This window comes from Saccostrea echinata, unplaced genomic scaffold (genome assembly GCF_033153115.1).
Source record: "Saccostrea echinata isolate AGI-Se365-2 ecotype Australia unplaced genomic scaffold, CSIRO_AGI_Sech_v1 ptg000045l, whole genome shotgun sequence".
Lineage (NCBI taxonomy): Eukaryota > Metazoa > Mollusca > Bivalvia > Ostreida > Ostreidae > Saccostrea > Saccostrea echinata.
In genome coordinates this window covers 136,914-159,309 of record NW_026889794.1, presented here as the reverse complement: position 1 = coordinate 159,309, position 22,396 = coordinate 136,914, and the positions used below count along the sequence as shown (strand labels likewise).

At 31.7% G+C, this 22,396-nt stretch overlaps 1 protein-coding gene across 3 annotated transcripts in view; it reads right to left on the bottom strand.

The window, feature by feature from the left end:
* Positions 1–1,183: 1,183 nt before the first annotated feature.
* LOC133201706 (monocarboxylate transporter 10-like) overlaps positions 1,184–22,396 on the bottom strand; it is a 29,189-nt gene continuing 7,976 nt past the window's right edge. For 2 of the 3 annotated variants that reach the window (XM_061337496.1, XM_061337495.1), the window contains 6 exons: positions 20,988–21,271; positions 9,165–9,772; positions 4,844–5,210; positions 3,284–3,390; positions 2,924–3,005; positions 1,184–1,960 (listed from right to left, as the gene is read on the bottom strand). In XM_061337496.1, the coding sequence (XP_061193480.1) occupies positions 1,719–1,960; positions 2,924–3,005; positions 3,284–3,390; positions 4,844–5,210; positions 9,165–9,772; positions 20,988–21,258 (1,677 nt within the window). In that variant the 5' untranslated portion in view covers positions 21,259–21,271 and the 3' untranslated portion in view covers positions 1,184–1,718. Of the gene's footprint in view, positions 1,961–2,923; positions 3,006–3,283; positions 3,391–4,843; positions 5,211–9,164; positions 9,773–20,987; positions 21,272–21,519; positions 21,722–22,396 lie in introns of those variants that run through there. The other variant, XM_061337497.1, reaches the window with a different exon arrangement.

Below are 22,396 nucleotides of genomic sequence, written 5' to 3'. Positions count from 1 at the left end.
ATTTTACTAGAAAAAGGACGTTAATGGTAATCTAACAATAAAGCTTTATGATAAACGTGATGACTTTAACTTTTCAATTGTCAGCTTCCCTTACTTATGCAGCAATATACCCTTATCTCCTGCATATGGGGTGTGTATCTCTCAGATGATTCGATACGCAAGAGCATGCTCTACGTATGAACAATTTTTAAAACGAGGTAAGTTATTGACAAACAAGTTGATGAAACAAAACTATCAACAGTCTCGTTTAAATTCATCATTTCGTATTTCTATGGTCGATACAATGACCTTATCAGCAAATACAATTTTACATTAAGTCATATGCTGACTGACATTTTTCATACTAATTGTAAGGTCATTATTTACAAACAGAATTGTCGACGGATTTTTCCGTTATTTCCCGATCATGACAAGTAGTACTCGGCGGGGGTGACCGGTCGGCAGGGGATGCTCACTCCTCCATGGCACCTGATCCCACCTCTGATGATTTTAGAGGTCCGTGTTTGTTCTGCTCCCGATTTGTATTGTTTTAATGGACTATGAGCTTGAATACTGTTCGTTATCTCCATATTTCATTCTAAATGTAATACATTTTCTGTCTCTTAACTCGTCAACTCTTTTCTCTAAAGAACTTGAAATGATTTAGCCTGTCGAACTACAAAGAGAATGCATATCAATGTTTTTTTTCTGGAGCGTTTCAAACCACCGAACTTCATTTTCATAACACTAACTCTACTTTCTCCAAGCATTTGTGCATGCAAGCTAGATACATGTACATACAAAGTACATGGTTACTGTCGTGAAATATAAGCGGTATTTGGTCGAAGGTAAGAAAAATCGACAGAGGGCGAGGCTTGCCGAGCCCTCTATCACGTTTTCGAACCGAGCCCAGATATTGCTTATATCATGTATTTTGTTTATTCTGCAACATAATTTTACATTTTTCCTCCAAAATGAGCTATTTTCAACAATTAAGTTTAGGCACATCTCTGTAGCTGAAACTATGACGCTATCGTGCATACATTGCAATATATATGCCGTCTCATTGCTTCTAAAGACGTCGGAATGCACGGGGCTTTATTAGGGCATTGACTAAATATAGCTTTGGTTTATTTGGTTACCTTCATTCGGTCAGTACAAGCGGTGGTTGCAGGATTAATATAAATAATAGGCTGAAATACAATTTTATCTGTTTTATCAGTCATTTATTGAACGAACGTGCAATACACTTGTTTGTGCATTTATATTTTTAAACTGTCAACAACTCTAAAATCTTGAAACATAATAACATTTTCATGCCCTGAATGAAAACACAGTTTTACACATATTATAACTATGTTAAATCAGACCTGCTGTAAGATAAAATACACAATAAACACCATATATGTAAATTGAATTTTGGCTCTCGTTGCCTAGTGTAAAATTACTTTAAAATTACTTTTTCATAAAACATCACTGAAAAAACATTACGATTTAATACTGGAATCCTAATGTTTTCATCCTTGGGTCTTTATGTGTGAAATACTAGGCTAAACATCTTTATGGTTAAACAGTATGTAAAAGTTACCTCCTTTGGCATCTTGGATGACTTATGTATACATGTATATTCTGACCAATCTACTCAATAAGCCTCTCTCACATTAACAATTCTATAACATTTGAACATCCATGTACTAAGATCACTAGCACTCTCTAACCTGAAAACCATACATCTCTTATCAGCTGCTTGACTCTTTTTCTAAAAGTGATTCACTATCTTGTTCCGATGTGTCATCATCATTTTCATTAGATGTTTTAGAGCCTTTTCTCCTGAATTTAATATCGTTGTTTTGTGAATCTAAAAGTTTTTCCTCTACGTCGGTGGGATCTGGAAGTTCCACAATACGTACTACTTCTAGCTCGGAGGTAGTTCCGGAGTGCCCTTTTACACCATTTACTTGATTCAATTGATTTAATTGACCTTAAACAAAACCAAAATCATTTTAATATTGGTATATCAATACCAATATGTAAAAAAAACTGCTTTTGTCGTTTCTGTTTGTTATAGCTTTTTCTTTGGGGGAGGGGAGGGGTCTTGTTTGTTTGTTAATTTGATTTTTTTGTTTCTTTTTGTTTGCTTCTTTGTTTGTTTCTTTTTGTCTTTTTCAAGTTTCTGAGAGAATAGAATAACTAACATTGAACATGGGAGTACCTGATAATTTGCATAGTTACGCAGGAAAGGGTAACCTACGCGATAAATTTCATACTTAACACATCCATGAAGAAATATGTATCTCTTATATATACATATTTTACCTCACAGTTACTGTAAGCGAATCTCTGGTTTTAAATTATCTCTTTTCCTAGTCGATATAATACACGTAACCATAGCTTTTAAGATCAGGACAACGAAATAAGGACAGGAAAGAATTTTCAGAGATCAAACAAGATGCAATGCAGATTTGAAAATATAATAAAATAATTGAATAGAATTGAATTGCCCTCTATTGACAAAACACTGGCCAATGTAAATATGTATTTACATAAATTTACTTGTTACAATACATTAAAACAAAAAATAATTTACATCATCAAGGAATTGTTTCTTTTAGAAAGTTTATTAAACTAAAAGTCTGACAAAGCCATACTGATTTTGATTAAGTCTAAAAACTGTCCTCAAAATATTGTCCATAAGTAGTATACAGAAAGTCTATCGATTGAAAGTTACTCAAACTACATTGTATTGCATCACATAAAAGTCAACTAACTGAAAAAAAGGACATATAGTAATCTATGGTTGCTGCAGGACCCTAATAATAGAGAAGTTGAGATCTAGTAGAATTCCCAAAATTTCTCATGTATTACGTCATCAGTTTTAGTGATGACAAGTTTTCTACACTTTCTTTTCTACAACTTGTAGAGTATATACATTTGTATATCATACCTGATCTACTTGTACTTGCATGGTAGACATCTAACATGGAGATCGAAGCAAATGTGTGTGTTTCTGTTGCTGCAGGGTAGCTCTGTAACAAAGTTTATTTGAACATTTAATTCCCATGTGCAGTTGCAATTTCATGTTAATTCATTCATACATTTACAAAAATAATGCAAGATTACCATCATATCATTAATAAACCAATTACTCAGAGGACCTTAATCTTTTTAAAAAGTATCAAAAACTTCCGATGATTCAGAAGTGCTGCAATCTTCCTCCCTATGATAAGCTTGGAAGGATATTTGGTACAGCTCTTTACATGAGTTCAACTTACAGATTTACTGAGTCCTAATAAAAACCTCCTACCTGTTGGACTCTAGGAATGAGACACATCATAATCGCACCTACGATAGGTGGAACACCAGCAGCTACAAATGCTATTTCATACGAGTGTAGATGATCGTAGAGAAATCCTACAATGATGAAGTTTAGCAAAAATGATCTCATTACGATACTGCGTGGGAAAATTTCCTTTTGAGTAGGATTTATTTTTTCATTCCAGGCCAACGCGCAATAATCATGTTCTTTCTTTAAATCTGGAAAGTAACATACTTGTATACTAATACATTAAATGTATATTAAAAGACTTTCGTTACATTTTTCCTTTTTTCTAAATTATTATTTTCAAAAATATATTAAAAATCATTTTTTTTTATTTTAGATGATCAAAAGTTCTAAAGAATAGAAAAGCAGCACCTGGAGTTAAAACTTTTGTTTTCATACATTTACTGAATTATTTATCCTAATGATTTCTAAACTTGTAAGAAGTAAATGTATTATCTTCAAAAATCATATCAAAACTGTATAATAGGTAGCATTTAAAAAGATATTTTTCAAAAATTGTGCTTTTATCTACACCTATGCCAATATCTATAAATAAAGTTGTGGGCCTTGGATTAGGCTACCTCATCTTCGCTAGCCAAGGGTTTTCGGTGGTGAGTGGAGTGGACCGAAAACCCTAGCGAAGATGAGGCTACCTGTATACCTATTTTCATTGAATTAAAACCAAAACTGTAGAAGAAATAGTCTTTGGAAAGAATTCCAAATTATTCTAATTTTAGTAACAATGGTAATTTGTAAATTAAAAATCGATATACAGAATCTTTCCCATTTTGCGGTATGTATTCAATTTTTTTTTTTTTTTTTTTTTTTTTTTTTTTTTTTTTTGTGAGTGGTTTACAAGCTCTACACAAAAATTTCTATTTGAGACATGGCAATACCATTCGCCGAAATATTGACCGATGTAGAGAATTATCAATCTTAGTTAATTCTACAGTCCTAGCAAGTCTTTCACTTACCATGTCGAAATAAAAAAAATGACAAATTTTTATTGAAATGGCATCACAACTGCTATAGTCTTTTGAAAAGAATTTCAAGATTTTTTTTTTATTTTTGAAACCATGGCAACATCGCTTACAAAAATGAAAAACTGATTTCATGAATTGCTTGCATGTATCTTCACATAGTCTACTTGTGAATCGAGTTCTTCTGGAATCAGACTAAAACTCTAGGAGTAACGTTTAAAAATCATATTTTACTATTTCAAAAGTATCCACAGCATTCTTATCCAAACTAAAAACCGATATCTATAATTGTGTGTCTTAGTGTACTACTTGTATATCCAGTTTTATTGAAAACGGATTCAATCAATTTGCTGTATGAGTATAGTTTAACAAAATCGTTTAAAAACAGACTATCAAACATCTTGAAGACAGGCGACGGACACCTTACTGTCGCATAAGCTTATTTGGAGATAAGAATTGGCATTAAATATACTCTATCTTACTCTTTGAGAAATTAACACTTATCTCCTAATGAATTGTTATTCCTAAAGTGTCTTCATTTACAAAAGTTACATACAAGTACCTGCAATAGGAGGACCAACAGTAAATGGAATTGAAAATCCACCGAGCATGAAACCAATGGCTTGTGAAGCCTCCATGGGACCAACAATGTCAAATGCAATGGGACCCAGTAAACATACAAAGATACCATCACAAACTCCAAGAATGAGACAGATAGCTATGAGACCTTCAAAGCTGGCAGAAAAAGGAATGCATGCTGTTACTATGCCCATTACCACGAATGCACATTGTTGCATGTAGATTCTATTCACGAATGCCAGATCCGCTACCTTTCCAAAGACGATTCGTCCGACTCCAGAAGTCACTTGCATGCATGTGATCAAAATAAAGGCATTTGAACCGGGGAAGTTGTCCTGAGTATGTTTAACCTAAAATGAGAATATTTGATAAAAAATCTTACTTTAATTTCGCTACACATTTATTTGGCAGCATTTCGGGATTTTGAATTTTAAACAGTAATGTATAGCATCTGCTTTGTTCTGCAGTTTGAAGATACACTGTACCCTCATTTCCTCCGTCAACCGGTTAACTCTAGTTACAATAATAAATGATATATATTTCTTACAGATAATACACTGTAGCTATCAAATTTGATTTTTTTTTTTGCAATATCGAGTTTTAAAAAATTGCATACGGTATACCTTATTGCTGTTTCTCTCATATTTCAATAATTAAATAAAAACTGCAAGGGTCTAAAAACTGGTATTTGGTAAAAATTTATATGTGGTTAAAATTTTGTAAAATTGTTTAAGTTTATGATTTACAAGCAAAATTTAATTCTACTGAAGGTGCTCTCCAAACTGCAAAAATTCTCAAAATCACTGATATTTGATACATGTATATTGAAATCATTCCTAACATGAAAGAATTATACATGTATACATATATGTATGGAAAAAAAACTATATCTCCAAGTGTTTTCAATAGTACGTTTAAGTAAAGATAACTTTAACCAAGTATATTATCAAAACTCTAGACCTAAATTAAAAAGATAAATAGTACAAAAAATCATAATCAAGTAACGACTAAGAGTACTAGACTGAGTATTCAGATACTTCACAATTAATTTGTAGTATGTTTAAACAGGACTACATAAACAAATGCAATCAGGTCAATGGCCATGACCTAGATAATACTCACATTTCTCTTACAAGGCATGTTGTAACAAACCATATCATTATCTAAAGCTTAAGACCTGTTTTTTAACATATAAACTTAATAACCCCCACCTTTTCTATATTTCATCACAACAAGAATTCCTAGGTTATCTTTCTGTCGTTTAAACATTGTTAAATTGACAATTGATTTTAAAGTTACATCAGGTAAAATTATGATATATGGAAGTCAATCGCTGAAATAATGATTTCTAAAGAGTATAGGATACTCAACAAAATTTATCATAGAAATTGGTTAAAAAAAAACAAACGAACAAAAAAAGGGTTTGTACAGGCTAAAAATTATTATGCTTAAAAACATATTCACCATGAAATTTTCTTATCAAACCATTATTTTCATTCTCACCAAATTTATACATTCATATCTATCTTAAATTTCACTGAAAATCATGAAAAAAAATCCATGCTTCACCATAAACAAATTCTGAATCTAAAAACGAAAAAAAAAAGAAGCTTTGATAAATAACTGGATTTTAGGTATCCTATGACCTTGAGTTATAAAAAGCATATACATGTAGGTACATGTACAGTGCAATTTCTTTCTTATAAAATTTATGTTGATATTATTATTATTCTTTGTACTTCCAAAATCAAAAACTTTATTTTCAATATAATAAATAGACTATGAAAAATGGTGCACTAAAAATTTAACTAGTATTTAAACCAATTATATTTTTCCCCCTTACAATACATTTAACTTTAACTAAAACGTTCTCCCGTTTTAATATAGTACATGTATTACATATTTCAAAGTTGTATCTAAAATGTCATTGACAAAATTTGACCGTTATCAGAGTAATGATAATATCACTCCAGGATTGTTGATTATCCCAACTTAGCAAGACGTGTACTGATTCACTATCGATCGATTATAACTAAATTATGATAAGCCCTATCGCAATATACACTAACGCCACAAAGTATTTATGCAAACAGGCACGTAGTAGCAGGACCCCCTCCCCCCACTTTTTTCCAAACATAATGTTTTACTATTGAGTGAGAATGAAAATGTTCATCGAAAGGAGGTTGCCTCAACCCCAACCCCCCCCCCCCCCCCCCACTTTTTTGTAGTGTAATCAATTTTTGTCTCAGATTTTTCACTTAGGTTCAACTTGTCAATTATTCGGAATCCCCCTTTAAACGATACTACATACCTGACATGCACGTTCATGCTGTATTTTTTCATCACAAAATTTTAAAGAAAAGATCTTCTAATCAATTAGAATGTGACGTTGTTCCATGTTTCATTAAAACCGTTACTTTTTGAAAATAATTTAAAAGCTACAATCCGTACATGCTGCAATTCTGTGTCATATATAAACTTCGACTTTCTCTTTTTTTATTTTGCCAAAGTCTTGTTCGGACAAGAACTTTAACAAATGGCATATATTCATAGTTAAGTCAATTTTCTACTCAATGTTCTTCTTTTAAAAATGAATTTCCTTGAACATGAATCAGAGCTTGGATCGGTAAGAATAATTTTTTCCCAGAATCCTCCATTGAGAAGTCCTTGGCTACAATAGGGAACATTAAAAATCAAAGCAATTATATTTAATTGAATTCAACTTAATAAATCAGCCCCGCTAATAAGGTTATCTACAAGAAACAATATGTAGGGCATGACCCCTTCATCCATTTGACACGCATCTCACTTCATTCAATCTAGTGGTAACAGATTTCAATAAATACCTATTACACCAGAACACATTGAAAGGAGATGGGTGACCATTGCGTGCAGAAAGCCTATAGCTTCAGATATATAAAAATCATGTTCAATTTGTGAATTTAGTATTTAGAGCAAAGTTCTCATTATTGAAATCTATGAAATTATGATAAACAAAACTTTTCTGAGGAAAATTTTCTCGGCAAAATTTATACTTTTATTTAAAAAATAATGTAGTATTTGTGGGGTTCGAAACCTAGCAATAAAAATCCTGAGTATCATTTTCTTTCGAGACTAGCACGCTTACCACTAGACTACACAAGTCCTGATGAAGAGTGGCATTTACTGTAAATCATGTTTGTGATATGACCCTTGACTTAATGGACTTCAAGTATTTCTCGAAAAGATGCGAATGTTATGTCATAAAAGTATATTTTTAAGGTATAGTGGGTCTTTGCTCCATACTTTTGGTAACCAAAAAATGTATTTTTATGCAAACTTTGAGGATTAACTTTCAAAAAAGTGGAGCGATGACCCACTCATACCGAAAAATAGTGTTATAGTATGAGAAAATGACTCTTTTTGCCCGCTTTAGTGTGTTTATAATATTTCATAGGCAAATAATTTCCATCTTTGAAGGATGTTTGCAAATTGTAGAGATTTTACATAAATTATATTTTAATGTTAGCTGAAATATCAAGGAAAATTTTTATATAATTGAAATTTTATTTTTCACCTACATGTTTGTCACACTATAGGCTTTTCGCTCGTCATGTTCACCCATCTTCTTACATTGGATCATGCGAGATATAAAAAAAGGGGGGGGGGGCGATGTAACAATGCATCAGAAAAAAAATGTGAAACATCCCTAACAAAAGTTGGCTAGTATTAGTTAACTATAGTATATACTTTGAAACTTTGATTTACTATGAAACTTTAATTTTTTTGTGATTTCAAAACTTAAAATCTCTCAAATTAAATACCAGTGATGTTCAATATGGAATGATATGTGAATATACAAATTATATTTCCGTTTAAAATCAAATATGTGCCTGTTTGAATTGGAGAACTTAAAATATAACAATTTAAAATCCATAGTAAAAATACGTTGATTTACTGTGGTAAAAACTTTGATATACTGTAGTAAAAACTTTGATTTACTATGGGAAACTATAGTTCACTAGAGTACCTTTGTTAGGGATGTACATGTATCAGTCCGATAACAGCTGACACGTTTCAATTACATCTGTAATTTGGTCACTTGACCAAATCTCGTGAGTTGAGTCATCCTAGCATGATTTTATCCTACAGAACAGGGAGTTAAAGTCAATATCATTCTTCTTTCTCGTCATTTTGTTAACTTATAAACATTAATAATATATTTTAATCAAGTAGATAGCTCAAGAGCATCTTACATCCCTTCCGATGACAGATGTTTTATTGACTTATACTAACGGGCTATACATGCATGAGATTATACTTACTAAATGTACAAATGGTACAAAGTACCCGAATAGCGCAACAGCAAGTCCCAAAAACCAAATCAGATATGCTCGATTTTTGAATATCTTCAAGTTTAGGTACTTTCTGGTCCATGAGCAACAGTCATTAGCATGTTTCACAATGCTCTCTGTGGATAATGCTAGTTCTGGGAGGTTGGTTTCTCTGTGAAAAAGCGGCTTCCATGTTAAAGAACATAAGAGAAGCATACAATATAATCCTCCCAGAATCATGAAAGTGTATTTGATGCCTAGCGATTCCAGGACAATAGGTAGAACAATGGACAGGATTATTGTGTAAATTGAACTTCCAAAAGCTACGATTCCATTCACAATGCCCATGTGTTTTTTGAAATAGTGTCCAATAATGACCAAAGAGGGAGAATAGATGAATCCTCCCCCAATTCCAAGAAACAGGCCATACGTTAGATATAGAAGTTCCAGTTTTGTAATAAAAGCACTAGAGAAGAGTCCAATCACGCCTAAAGCCGCGCCGAAAAAAGCCGTTGGTCTGATACCAATTCTGTCACTACAAATGCTGGCAAAGATGCACATCAAAAAAGTAATTCCTGTACAAACAGATCCAACCCATGCTGAAAATATAAAAAGAGAGATTATTACTAAACATGAAACAAATGTGAGACAATGAAAAGGAGTGTAGGATAAATATTTTGTATATGCCATTTTTTAGCTACCATACCATGTACATGTATACTATGGTTGCGGAAACATTTACATATATCTTTATTGCATACAAATGTATTTTATTTTTTATTCCAATATAATACAGAGAAAATATATAACATTTAATATTTTTTACTCTCTCTCTCTCTCTCTCTCTCTCTCTCTCTCTCTCTCTCTCTATATATATATATATATATATATAATTTATCATTCATTTTGTAACTGTCTGAAGAGCAATTAAAAGGCAAAAAGCGTTAACAGTTATAATGACTATTCGAGTCTTGTGAATCTTAATTTATCGATATTTAACTGTACTAAAAATTTGATTTTTTCTTAAACTAACTAACTAACTAACTAACTATATATATATATAGATACATATATAGATATATATATATATATATATATATATATATATATATATATATATATATATATATATATATATATATATATATATAGTTTGTGAAAGAGGAGAGTGCTGAAAAAGACATTAACTTGGAATTTTCGAGATATCAAATCAAAGGCTGTTTTGTATTCATTTCAGTAAAAATTCCAAGAGAAGAATGTCCTAATTGAATTAACCTAAATGCTTTGCGCATGGATTAAAAGTGTACTTTACTACCTCCCTCGGATATTTTTAGTGTATTGGACTGAATAATGCGACCAAACGACCCTCTCCAATTTGTTGACATAACTCTGACACCAACGCATCCGATTCTTTCAAGTGGTGTAAACTGCCCTTCAGTAGCAGGTGAGATTAGTGTCAGCGGAACAATTGACCTTAGACAAATGTTTAGATCTCAAATTCATTCTTTCTGATCACTTAATGGTCCAATAATTTAAACATTCTTCCAAGATTAATGCAGGTGATTTACAGTGGTAAATAAAAAATTGGAGAATTTGAACAAACGAACTCCCTCAAGAATGCAGGTAACGCGGTTTCCTCTTTGCGAATTGGTCAACAACATGTATATGTACAATGTAGGTGACTAATTTGCAAATATCAGCTTGTGGACATATTTTATTTCTGTGTATTAGAACTGCACTAAAAACCGTCTAAAAATCTTTAACTAGACTTTTGCAAAGGTATACCTTTTTAAAGAGTTTGCGACTGAAAACAATTGTTTTCAATCTCTCAATAATTAAAGACTATTTTTTTCTTCTTTCTTGCTTCTGACAAGTTCTTTCTGTCGTATGTATATGATCTAATATGAAAATCATTTTGATTCACAAAAAACATTAGCTTCTAGTAAAGAGTTTTCCAAGTAAATATTCTGCATATACATGTATGTGTGTAACATGTTGCACATGTTCGCCGTCAATTCCTGTAATTCCGCAAGTACCATACAAAATCTCAAACACTTTTTGTAAGTACACCTATTTTCTCCAGATTAATTATAAACCAATTTGCTTCTTTAACTGATTAAAATGAATACATTATTAAAATAAAAAAGTAGATTCTTTTCTCTCAAATTAAATTTTACCGAATAAGTGTATAAAGCTGATGAGTATTCACAGCAAACCAAAAACTCGTACAATCACTTTTTTCGGGTTACGACTGTGACTTGATGAAAATATAGAGCTTATTTTGTAATTGGGAGAACCCTGAAAAAGACGGTCAGACACTCTGTCTCTAGTTGAACATGTTTATAAGGTACAAAATGTATTTTGAAAAATACACGTAATATATTGCGCATAGTCTGTTCCTCCATGACCTAAAACTGTTTGAGGGCCTGCAAAGTGTAGTTCGATTTTAAAAATTCACCGTTCTGTTTTAACAAAATTCCAACAAGCATCCGTATTATAATTAATCATCTAAACACGGTTCATGCTTTTAACCAAATAAGGCATTTTCACTCTATATACACAATACAAAAGAAACTGAAAAATTTGCTACTTAAGCTCTATCACAAGTTGCATGTACATGTATCTGTATTTTGAAAACTTTATAAACTTATAGATATTACATTATTCATCACATATCAACTCGGTGCACTAAAACGAGAGTATACTTAATTTTTAACCAAATTATGCACGTTTACTTGTAAACATGCTGAATATATTGCAAAAAAACTGGACTGTTTGTTCATTAAGCTACTCAAGTCGCATATATCTCCATTATGAAAACATTTTAACCTTTATTTTTTAACCAAATGCACTTGTAACTTCTACGCACTAAAAGAGGGAACATCTAAAACAGTTATATTTCCCAAATGATGCATTTTACTTGGATATATATATATATATATATATATATATATATATATTACATAAAAACAGAAATATTTTGCTCATTAAGCTATTGTCTCTATTTAGAAAACAGTTTAATAATTGTATTTTTTTTTTATACCAAATATCACCTCTATGCACTGAAACGAGCGTATATCTAACACGTTATTATTTATAGTAATTTAAAACCAAGAAAAGACGCAGAATACCAGGATTGCGAACAAAACATTTCTCACGGTTGTGCACAAGTGACAATGTCATATATCATACTGAGAGTTTATACGATGATCCTAAGAACTATATATTGGTCGGTATCATAAATTTTTTAGGGTATCGTATCTAAGGGGGTTGTGTATTTTCATGTGTAAGTTGTATATATGTCAGTCAACTAACATTCAAATGACTAATTCACTAGAAGCACTGGTATAATTCAATGGATGCAATTATTTTAGCAGAAAACTGCGTAAATTATAAATTGAACCCTTGATTTGAGAATCAGAGATTCTTGCTTTTTTTAAAATATGAAATTAAGTTGCTTTTGATTTTTTTTTATATTATTAATTTTATTTTTTAGTAATTTATTTATTTACTTTGTTACAGCTGGTACACGTAGCATTTAATTCAGTAACTGGGACTTTGATTTTATCAATTCACTGAAATAATATCTGTAAGATGGGAGAAATATTTAGCCCAAACAAAGGCAGATCGAGCACCCAACCCCTAGGTTTGAGATTTTTTCCGCTTTTTTGCTTTTGTACATTTTATTTCTTTAACTTGTAAATACTCTCTATTTAGTCCACATGTCAGGATCAGGCACACTGTGTCAGCTGAGCAGATTCAAAAGATTTTCTTGTTAAAGTAGGCTGAACCTACTAATTTTTTTGCACTCCCCCCCCCCAAAAAAAAAAATTAAAAAGCAGATTTTTAAAGTTTAGACAAATTTCCAATCAAATTAAAATTAAATGTTCTGAAGCAGAGAAGCAGTAGCAGATTCAGAACTTCTTATTTTAATTACATTGAACAATTTTTTTTCCTTGTAAATAACCCATAAGTGCCCCATCCCCCCCCCCTCCTGCATTCTGAAATTTCCAGATCTGCAAATGTAGCCCAAAATAAACCTGAATATTGTGACTTGGCAAATTTTAACATAGTGTTTCTCATTTTTTCTCTGTCTATGAAATGTGAAGGTAAGGAACACTGATCATTCTCAAAAGTCCACTTGAACAATACAAATTAATAGCATATAGCCAACATGGACCTCTGAAAACAGTGGTTAGCCAGGATCAGGTGTCATGAAGGAGTAAGCATCACCATATTAGACATTGTTACTAGTCCTACTAAATGTGATATCATTGTTTCAACACCGCACAGACACGGGTTGTTCTGCTATTCCTAACATTTGTTTGCAAAATTGTAGCATATCAGGAATGTTTAGTTTCATTTCAAATTTTACCTTGTGTGTGATGTCCCAACCCTTCTCACTTAGGACTAAAACTGTGTATTTTATATGTCCATATCATTAACAAGTTGATTATCTCTAATGAGCCTTATAATTTATATCCCTAATTCATCAAATTGCTTCTTTTTTTTTTTTTTGGTCTATTAATGTGAAGAGATATTTTCAAATTGTTACATTAAAAATGTGTTAAATAGCATCAAATATCTTCTCGTCAAGATTATCAAAAGCCACATGCAAACAAACAATGATTTAATGTCCTGAAAAACAGAGGAATAAACCAGCCTAACAGAAATATTAAAGGGGACAATATTGAATTATTCGATCAGTGACTTTTTTGATTTGCATAACACCTTTCTTTCTGAACTTTTATGTAAAATACATGCATTGGTCTTTTTTCATAAAACTGATTTATATCTTGGGAATTACTAACAGCTTTTTTTCCTTTACTACACTTAATACCTGAGGTATATTTAGTTGTTTGTTAAGTGACTATAAAAAGATCATGTGTACATGTACGTGACTTCTCTACCATGAAAATGCTCAACAGTTCTGATATAAAAGTTGAAATCTTCATATTAATTTACTATTAAGCACATTAAATTACTCCTAGAAGAAAAGTAGTATTGGTTTGGATACACACACACACAGACACACACAAACACAGGTGACAGAAAGGTGATGAATTAAAAACAGCTTAGTTTACAAAGTTTCTCATTCTTGATGATCTGTGAATGGAATTTTTGATACTACATGTATTTATCTGGAAAACACAAAGGAAATCCAAACCTTTGATTTTGTATTTGCTGATAGTGTGTTCTGGCTCATAGCAAAACTAGAGGTTCTGTGAGCACTTAGCTCACAAAATGATACCCCTTGCCTCCCATATAATTATAATGGCAAAGTCCATGTTTTGTGATGGGAGACCCAAAAGAAGTGTCAGATCAAAAAGTAAAATAGGAGGTCACAATTGCACCATGTAATAAAGATTCTGTGAAAGTATCACTAAATTTAATTCAGTGGTATAGGAGGAGTTGCATATAAGTATTGGTACCCCCTCAATATGAAAGAAAGAATGTTTTCCTATTGGTAAAGTAGAAGGTCACAATGACACTATGTAAGAAAGATTCTGTGAAATTCTCATTAAATTCCATTCAGTGGTATAAGAAGAGTGGCAGATAAGAAATGGGTGTACTACCCTAAAGCGTAACAGACAGACATACAGACAGATGGATACCCCCCTCACTATAGACCATCCCCTCCTTTTCAAGGGTGGGGGGAGGTTAAAAATATTTTTAAAAATCAATAACACTGAAAAATTTGGAAATGAAGAAAACTTATCTTCAGTAAGCAATTTTTGTGCATGATTGTGATTTCTTAAAAACTGTTTTAAAACTTTGAAACTTGACATTAATAAACAGTTAGCATTTTCTTTCATGGAGTATAATATTTTGTAAGTTTATGACTCATCAGGTGGCTTTATGTTATATTAATGAAGTTTATCAAATGAACTGAAATACAAATTAAACAAAGCCTATTCACTTATCCAACCCTTTACAACTCAATTCTGATATATATATATACAGCCTACTCCGGATATATTGAAATTCAGGGGATCATGCAAATTATTTCAATATATCCGTAATTCAATATAAGCGAAATCGTGAAGCCGCCATTTTTACAAGTTCAATCCCGATCTAAAATAAAGAAGAATAAACCCGAACAAATTAATTTTGTCATCGTTTATCTATAACAGTTAACAGATTACAAAGAATATGAGTCCTTGAAGTTTTAAATATTTTTTTTAAATCTGTTTCATTGAAAAGACAATCTTCGATTCACCCCTCATTATTATTCCCTGATCGCATTTATTTACGTTTTGGAGAAAATTCACAGACTTGAACAGTTACATGTAAGTACTGCTGAATGCTGCTACCCCTGCGAGATGATATTCATGACTTAAAGAACTTTTATGAGTTGTTCATCATTGTTCATGAATGCTCATAAAAGATTCATAATAGTTTCATAAAAGTAGTTCATGAATTTAATTCATGAACACATTCATATTGAAAAAAATTTATACTTCATGAACAATGATGAACCTTTATGAAATTCGAAAATCTTCAACATTACACAGCAACACGTTTCATGATTATTCATGATTATTCATGACTCAACACAATTTAAATTCTATAATGATTCAAATTTATTGATATTGAATTTTAAGTACAATTTTAATTAACTGAGTGTTCTTCATTGGTAATTGCTTAACAATACATGTATTACAATACTGTTCAGTGTTGAAATGGAAAGACTTAATAGACAGAAAAGCTTGCTGGATTTTTTTAAACATCATTATAGACTATCAGTAATAAGTTGCAAATCAGGGAATTTATGTCTTAAAATGCAAAAGATGGATACAATTGTGGTACATACACATTAACATGAATTGTATTTTCTCATGTCCATTTAAGAAATACATGAATCATCAATGTTTTCAAGTAATGATAACCATCACTCACAGTCCAGTATGTTAAAAAAAAAAATACTATTTGATCCCTAAAACTTATAATTCATTATTTAAAAAAAAGCCTCCATGCCTATTGCAACATTTTTGTTAAATTTACATTAAATTTACAACATATATATTTATTTTTTTTATAAGGTAACATCTTAAAGTAGAAAATAAAAATTATGAGGTTAATAAACATGTTGCCGATCATCTGAAAAGATATCATATTAGTCTTGTCTATGATGTCAGTTTCAAATTGTGTGCTTTCATGAGAAGATCCAAAACAACTTGGTTCCATAAGAATCATACTCCTGTCAATTCTCCTTCACTGATAAACATAACTGATTCTTGCCGCTGATTCTTCAGTCTTTTGAGATATTTCAGTTCTAGTTGTTTCTTTGTTAGACCTGTAAAAATTGTACGCTCTTAATGGAAGTTATATTTTAAATGAATAGACAATGACAAAAAACAAAACAAAAACAAACAAAACATTCAGCAACTATCTGCATAGTTTCAAAGTAAGTAATCTATACGTCTAGTATGCCTGTGACTTAAGTTTCAATTTATGTGAATAATTTTGATGTATAAATAGAAACACAATCGTTTTCCCTGAATTCAATAAGCTAGATAATTAAAAAAAATATTAAGTTTAAATACTTTCTAAAAATATTTCCACATAATATCGGTACTTTTTGCCTACTAAGTAATCTGTGAGGACACGGATTGTGTCAAACACTGTCAACTAACAACACTGTATACATAATTTTAAATCGTATTTTATCTCCCTCTTGTTTCATTTTTGAGAAAAAAGCAAATGCCTTGCCAATCTCATTTTGAAATTCGAACAAACCAAACAATAAATAGGGCCATAAAAATATAATTAATTTAAGAACATATGAAACAACAACCTTGCAGGTTGTGCACACGATATCCATCCCCTGATTGTAACATGTATAAAACAGATGAAAACTTACTCATGTTGTGAGCTGATGAATGCAGGCGGAACAGTGCTGGTCTTTCTGTGGATGTTGTTTGGATGGTGTGCATTTAAAATATAACCTCCAATGCAGTCTATATTGTAAATTCTCAAGTTTACAAACTTCTATCGCCCACCGAAAAACAAAAAGGCCGCCATCTTTTTAGCGGGTGGTGAGGCAATTCGTATCAATAATTTTTCACACCCTTTTTATTCAAAGATTTTTTTAAAGTTTGTAGAAACGTTGGCATAAATATAATAAAAAAAGTAAAACTTTATTTAATAGTACCAGTCCACAATTAACTAGGCCTATTTATTTGCCATTTTTTATCAAGGTACCCCAAACAAGAATACATTGGCGGCCAATTAATATTACGGGTATGATTTGAATCGCAACCTCAATCGTTTTTAGAAAACGTCGTTTGATTGGACGCTTCTGGTAGCTGATTTATAACATCATTACTGATTAGTTAAGCAGTTATGCGAGCGCCAAATTTTCAATAGATTGAAAGGAAGGAAGATGTGCATTGCATTGTCAGAAGATTGCCGATAGATCTAGATTCTGTCAACATTTTTTTAATGGAGTGTTAACTATTATATTCATCGAAAGGAAGGACTGCAATACAGAAAGCATGTGGTAAGAACATAATTCTTTAATTATTTTGGTTCCAAATTTGTTGATTAGCACACTTGTTGCACGCATGCCAAACAAACGTGATTTAAAAAAAAAACTCGGAGAGAAATATAATTTCAGTTATTGTTAAATGAAATGAATTTTAATGAAATATATTATAAAAATTTATTTTAAAAAACTTGTGTGTTTTGGTCTTAGAATATTTTTTTTTTATATTTTATAATAAAAAATGGAAGGGGGAGGGGGGGGGGCATACACCCCCCCCGTGTGCCCTTGGACTTGCTCAAATTGAAGAAAAAAAGGAAACTTGATTCTAAATTGAAACTAAAATCATTTTTAAATTTTCTTTACTGATTAGAACAAATTGACTTTGACTCTTTGTCTCTGAGGATTCCTGACTCTTTATAAATTAAAGACCAAGTATTCTGTATAAAAGACAGGTAATTCCTATATTTTTTCTGGCCTCCAGTTGCAGCATCACCACAATTCCCATATTATTTAAAAGTATCCTGTTCCCTGTAATATTTATTTCTATTTGGCATATCATTTATATACATGTATATGTAATTTCAGGGAGCGTGAAATGAAAAACAAGGCCTATTGTAAAAGAGCTAGAAAAAAAACCACGTCATGATTTAAAGGATGAATTTCAATTTTGGATGAATTAGTGAGTGTCAAGAAGCAAAGTTGACAGGGATAACAAATGCACCACCGGCATCTGACTTACTTGAACGTGCCATAAGAAGAACACAAGCGTTGTTTAAGATTCTGAAACTGATCCAGGCTGTACATGTAATTGTTTAAGAGTGTGTTGGCTAAAAGCTGTATACATTTATAAATTCAATGAATTAATTTAATACATAGCATTTAGTTTAGAATATTGTAGTCATTATTTATATATTATCAAATTTTTAAATAGAATGTTTATGTACATGTATTTTGAGGGTACTCACAATGGTTTTGCCAATTTGGCCTTCTGTCAAATTACCTAATTCAAGAATAATATTCTTAAAAAGTTCCTGAAATGTTCATGAAAGATCTAATGAAGCTAAAATTCACAGAACACTATGATTTCATGAATTCTATAAGGAAGTTCATGAATTTTCAAGAGTAGTAAGTAATTCATGAACAACCCACTATTCTTGAATATTCTTGAACTTGGTTTTCATGAATAAAATTCATGAAATCATGAGTGTCCAATTTTAACTTCATGGGATCTTCATGAATATTTCATGAGCAGATTCAAGAATATATTTCATGAACTTTTCTTAAAAGTTCAAGAATTATTCTTGATACTCTCGCAGGGGTTGTATTTCATTGTAAGTGTACTCGGGTTAATCCCTTAGTTATTTCGAATTTAGGCATATGAATTAATTAACAGTACGTATTTAATTTCAAAGTTATGTTTTTTACCTAGATCTGTGGGGATAAGTATATTAAGTTTAGCTGTTTAGCCTCAATATGTCCGTATTATATACGCGGACGCAAAAAATGGAACAGTGAAGAATTTTATTTCGTAAGAACATGCAGTATTAAAACACAAATGTTGAAAACTAAATTATTCACACCTTTGTATATCAACTGCTCAATCAGGCATAATTACTGTCACCAACCGTAACGACAGCCGCCAGGGAGTACTTCAATATAACCGTTATTAAAACAACTCATTATCACCTGTGGGGACCGATCAGTGGCTTCAATATAAGCGAAATTTCAATATAACCGATTTCAATATAACCGTTATTTTAATGCAAAGAATATGAGAGGCAAAATCTGGGAATTTATTTCTAATTCAAAATAAGCGAGTTCAATATAAGTGGAGTAAGCTGTATACAGCAAAGATATACTGACTATAGGGCAACACCTTGCAATGTACTTGTAGCATCATTCAATGCGTATTGCTCAGATATACCAATCCTCAACAACTTAATTTTTAACCAGAAAAGGGAAAGGCAAGTTTGGTTTCTTTATATACATATATGTATCAAAACGTTGAACTCATTTGTAGGCAAAATTTAACTCAATACTTTTCACCAAGCTTGCTTTAAACTTCAAACAAGATGTGTTTGTGAAACACTAATGCCCCGGTATGGCAACTTATAGCAAAGGTTAAGCTTTCTCAAAGGCAAATCAAATATGTTGGTACCCAAAGTAAGATCTTGTTTCAAGGAATATACCTGTGAAATATGAAAGCCCTAGCAGCAACCATTGAATAGATATGGAAAAGGTTAAAATTTTTCAAAAGTAAGTCAAACATCAAGGTCAAGTTCAAATGGTCAAAACTAATGCAGCCCAAGGACAGGCCTTCTCACAAGAAATACACTTGTGAAATATGAAAGCCGTAGCACCAATCCTTCAAAAGTTATTGCCAAGGTTAAAGTTTTTCAAAAGTAGGTCAAACTCCAAGGTCAAGGTCAATGGATTACAATTTGTGGTATCCAAAGGAAGGTCTTTTCACAAGGAATAAACATTTAAAATATGAAAGCCCTAGCACAAAGTATTCAAAAGTTATGGCCAAGGTTAAAGTTTTCCAAAAGTAGGTCAAACTCCAAGGTAAAGGTCAAAGTTGTTGGTATAAAAAAGGTCTTGTCACAAGAATTACATATGTGAAGTATGAAAGCCCTAGCACCAACTGTTCGTAAGTTATGGTCAAGGTTAAAGTTTTTCAAAAGTAGGTCAAACTCCTAGGTCAAGGTCAAAGGGTCAAAATTGTTGGTATTCAAAGGAAGATCTTGTCGCAAGGATTACATATGTGAAGTATGAAAGCCCTAGCACCAACTGTTCAGAAGTTATAGTCAAGGTTAAAGTTTTTCAAAAGCACATGCAGGTCAAACTCAAAGGTCAAATATGATGGCACTCAAAGAAAGGTCTTGTCACAAGGAATACACATGTGAAATATGAAAGCCATAGCTCCCACCAATCAAAAGTTATGGGCAATGTTAAAGTTTTTGCGGAAAAACAGAAAAACCAACAGACGGATGGACAGGGCAAAAACTACATATCTCCAAATCTTCGATACGGGGGCATAAAAATAAATTGCACGACTGAATAAATATGTACATGATAAAATAGAAATGTATATAAATTTACTATTAAACCATCATTTTAGATATTACAATACACTTTGTATTTCAAAATCAATTTTTAAAAATTGATTATAATTATCATTCCTGTATACATAGATAAAATGCATTTGCAGCAAAATCCAAAATATTTAACCTTAATATCAATGTTTGATCACTTACATCATAATGTGAATGAATATCTATGAAGAATACTTTCTTTGTATCAAAAAAAAAATCAGTTATACTTACATGTTTTAAAAGCAATTGCATGATCTCCTTTAGCATACTCCTTGACCAAGTAAACATATATTATACCAAAAGTGTTGAGGATACTGAAAGCTGTTCCATTAGTCAAGAGTGAAGTGAAACATACAACCCAGCCCCAGCCTCCATCAGGGGGAACAAACTCCTCCTCATGGGGTCCTTTCCTGGGGGGTGGCTCTGTATCTTGGGTGGTGTCAAATCTTGGTGTGAATTCTATTTCAATCTTCTGTTCTTCATTATTTTCATCCTTGGCCATCTTGGACTTTTTTCTGCAACAAAACATCTTTTCTGGTTAGAAAATAACTACTTAACACAGAGAACTTAATGACTATGCACAATGTTTTACAAGGAAATTTAAGCAAAATTCAGATATTAACATTTGAAAAGACATTTTTAAATCATATTTGCACATCAATAGTCATTCTTTTCTTCTTTTTTTTTTTTTTTTAATTTTTTTCCTTATGACAAAGAAAACCTTCATATATACAAAAGGCAAGAAAAAATGAATAATGTTTACTTGTAAATTACAGCTAAATCCAACCTTCAAAGGGATCTGCAACATTAGCAAATAAACAGTTTGAAGTTTACAAGGTTCATGCTTTTTGCTCTGTTCTCAGGTAAATGAGGAATAGGAGCTTTAAGTCTACATACCTGTCTATACAAACAGTAGATACTGCTGACACTTTTGTGTCAAGTATCGGGAGTATATAGGTACACAAACCAATGATAACAAACAAAACGTACATTTTTCAGTTCATGCTTATTATAAAGGTACCTGTTTAAGTACTTAAGGAAAGGACATAGCATTCTGATTGCATGACTCCTATTTTTTTATATTATAGTTATATACGAAGAATTATATTCAGAGCACATGTTGAAGGGATTAAAAATTAGGATACATGTACATGTATCCTGATTATTCTATATAGTTTTAAACCAATTTACAAACCCTCAAATTAATTAAGTCATGCACCTTTTGATTAAAAAAAAAATTAGTCAAGTAGGAATTGTGACATCTTATATTATCAAACATTTGCAGTTGTGTGTGCCTTCTTATTATGATCACAAGATAATTAATCAAACATCTACATATATTCTGATCACATTTGAGATAACTTAAAATTTTTATATGATAAGCTTTTGTTATGCCATAATCATACCAGTAATATTAAGGAATACATGTAATACTGTATACAGTTGAATTTCGATATCTCGAATACCATGGATACGTCAAAGTGATTTGGAAGCCCTATCCCTTTTTAGCTCACCTGAGCTGAAAGCTCAAGCGAGCTTTTCTGATCACCCGTTGTCCATCGTCCGTCCGTCTGTCTGTCTGTAAACTTTTCACATTTTCAACTTCTTCTCAAGAACCACTGGGCCAATTTTAACCAAAC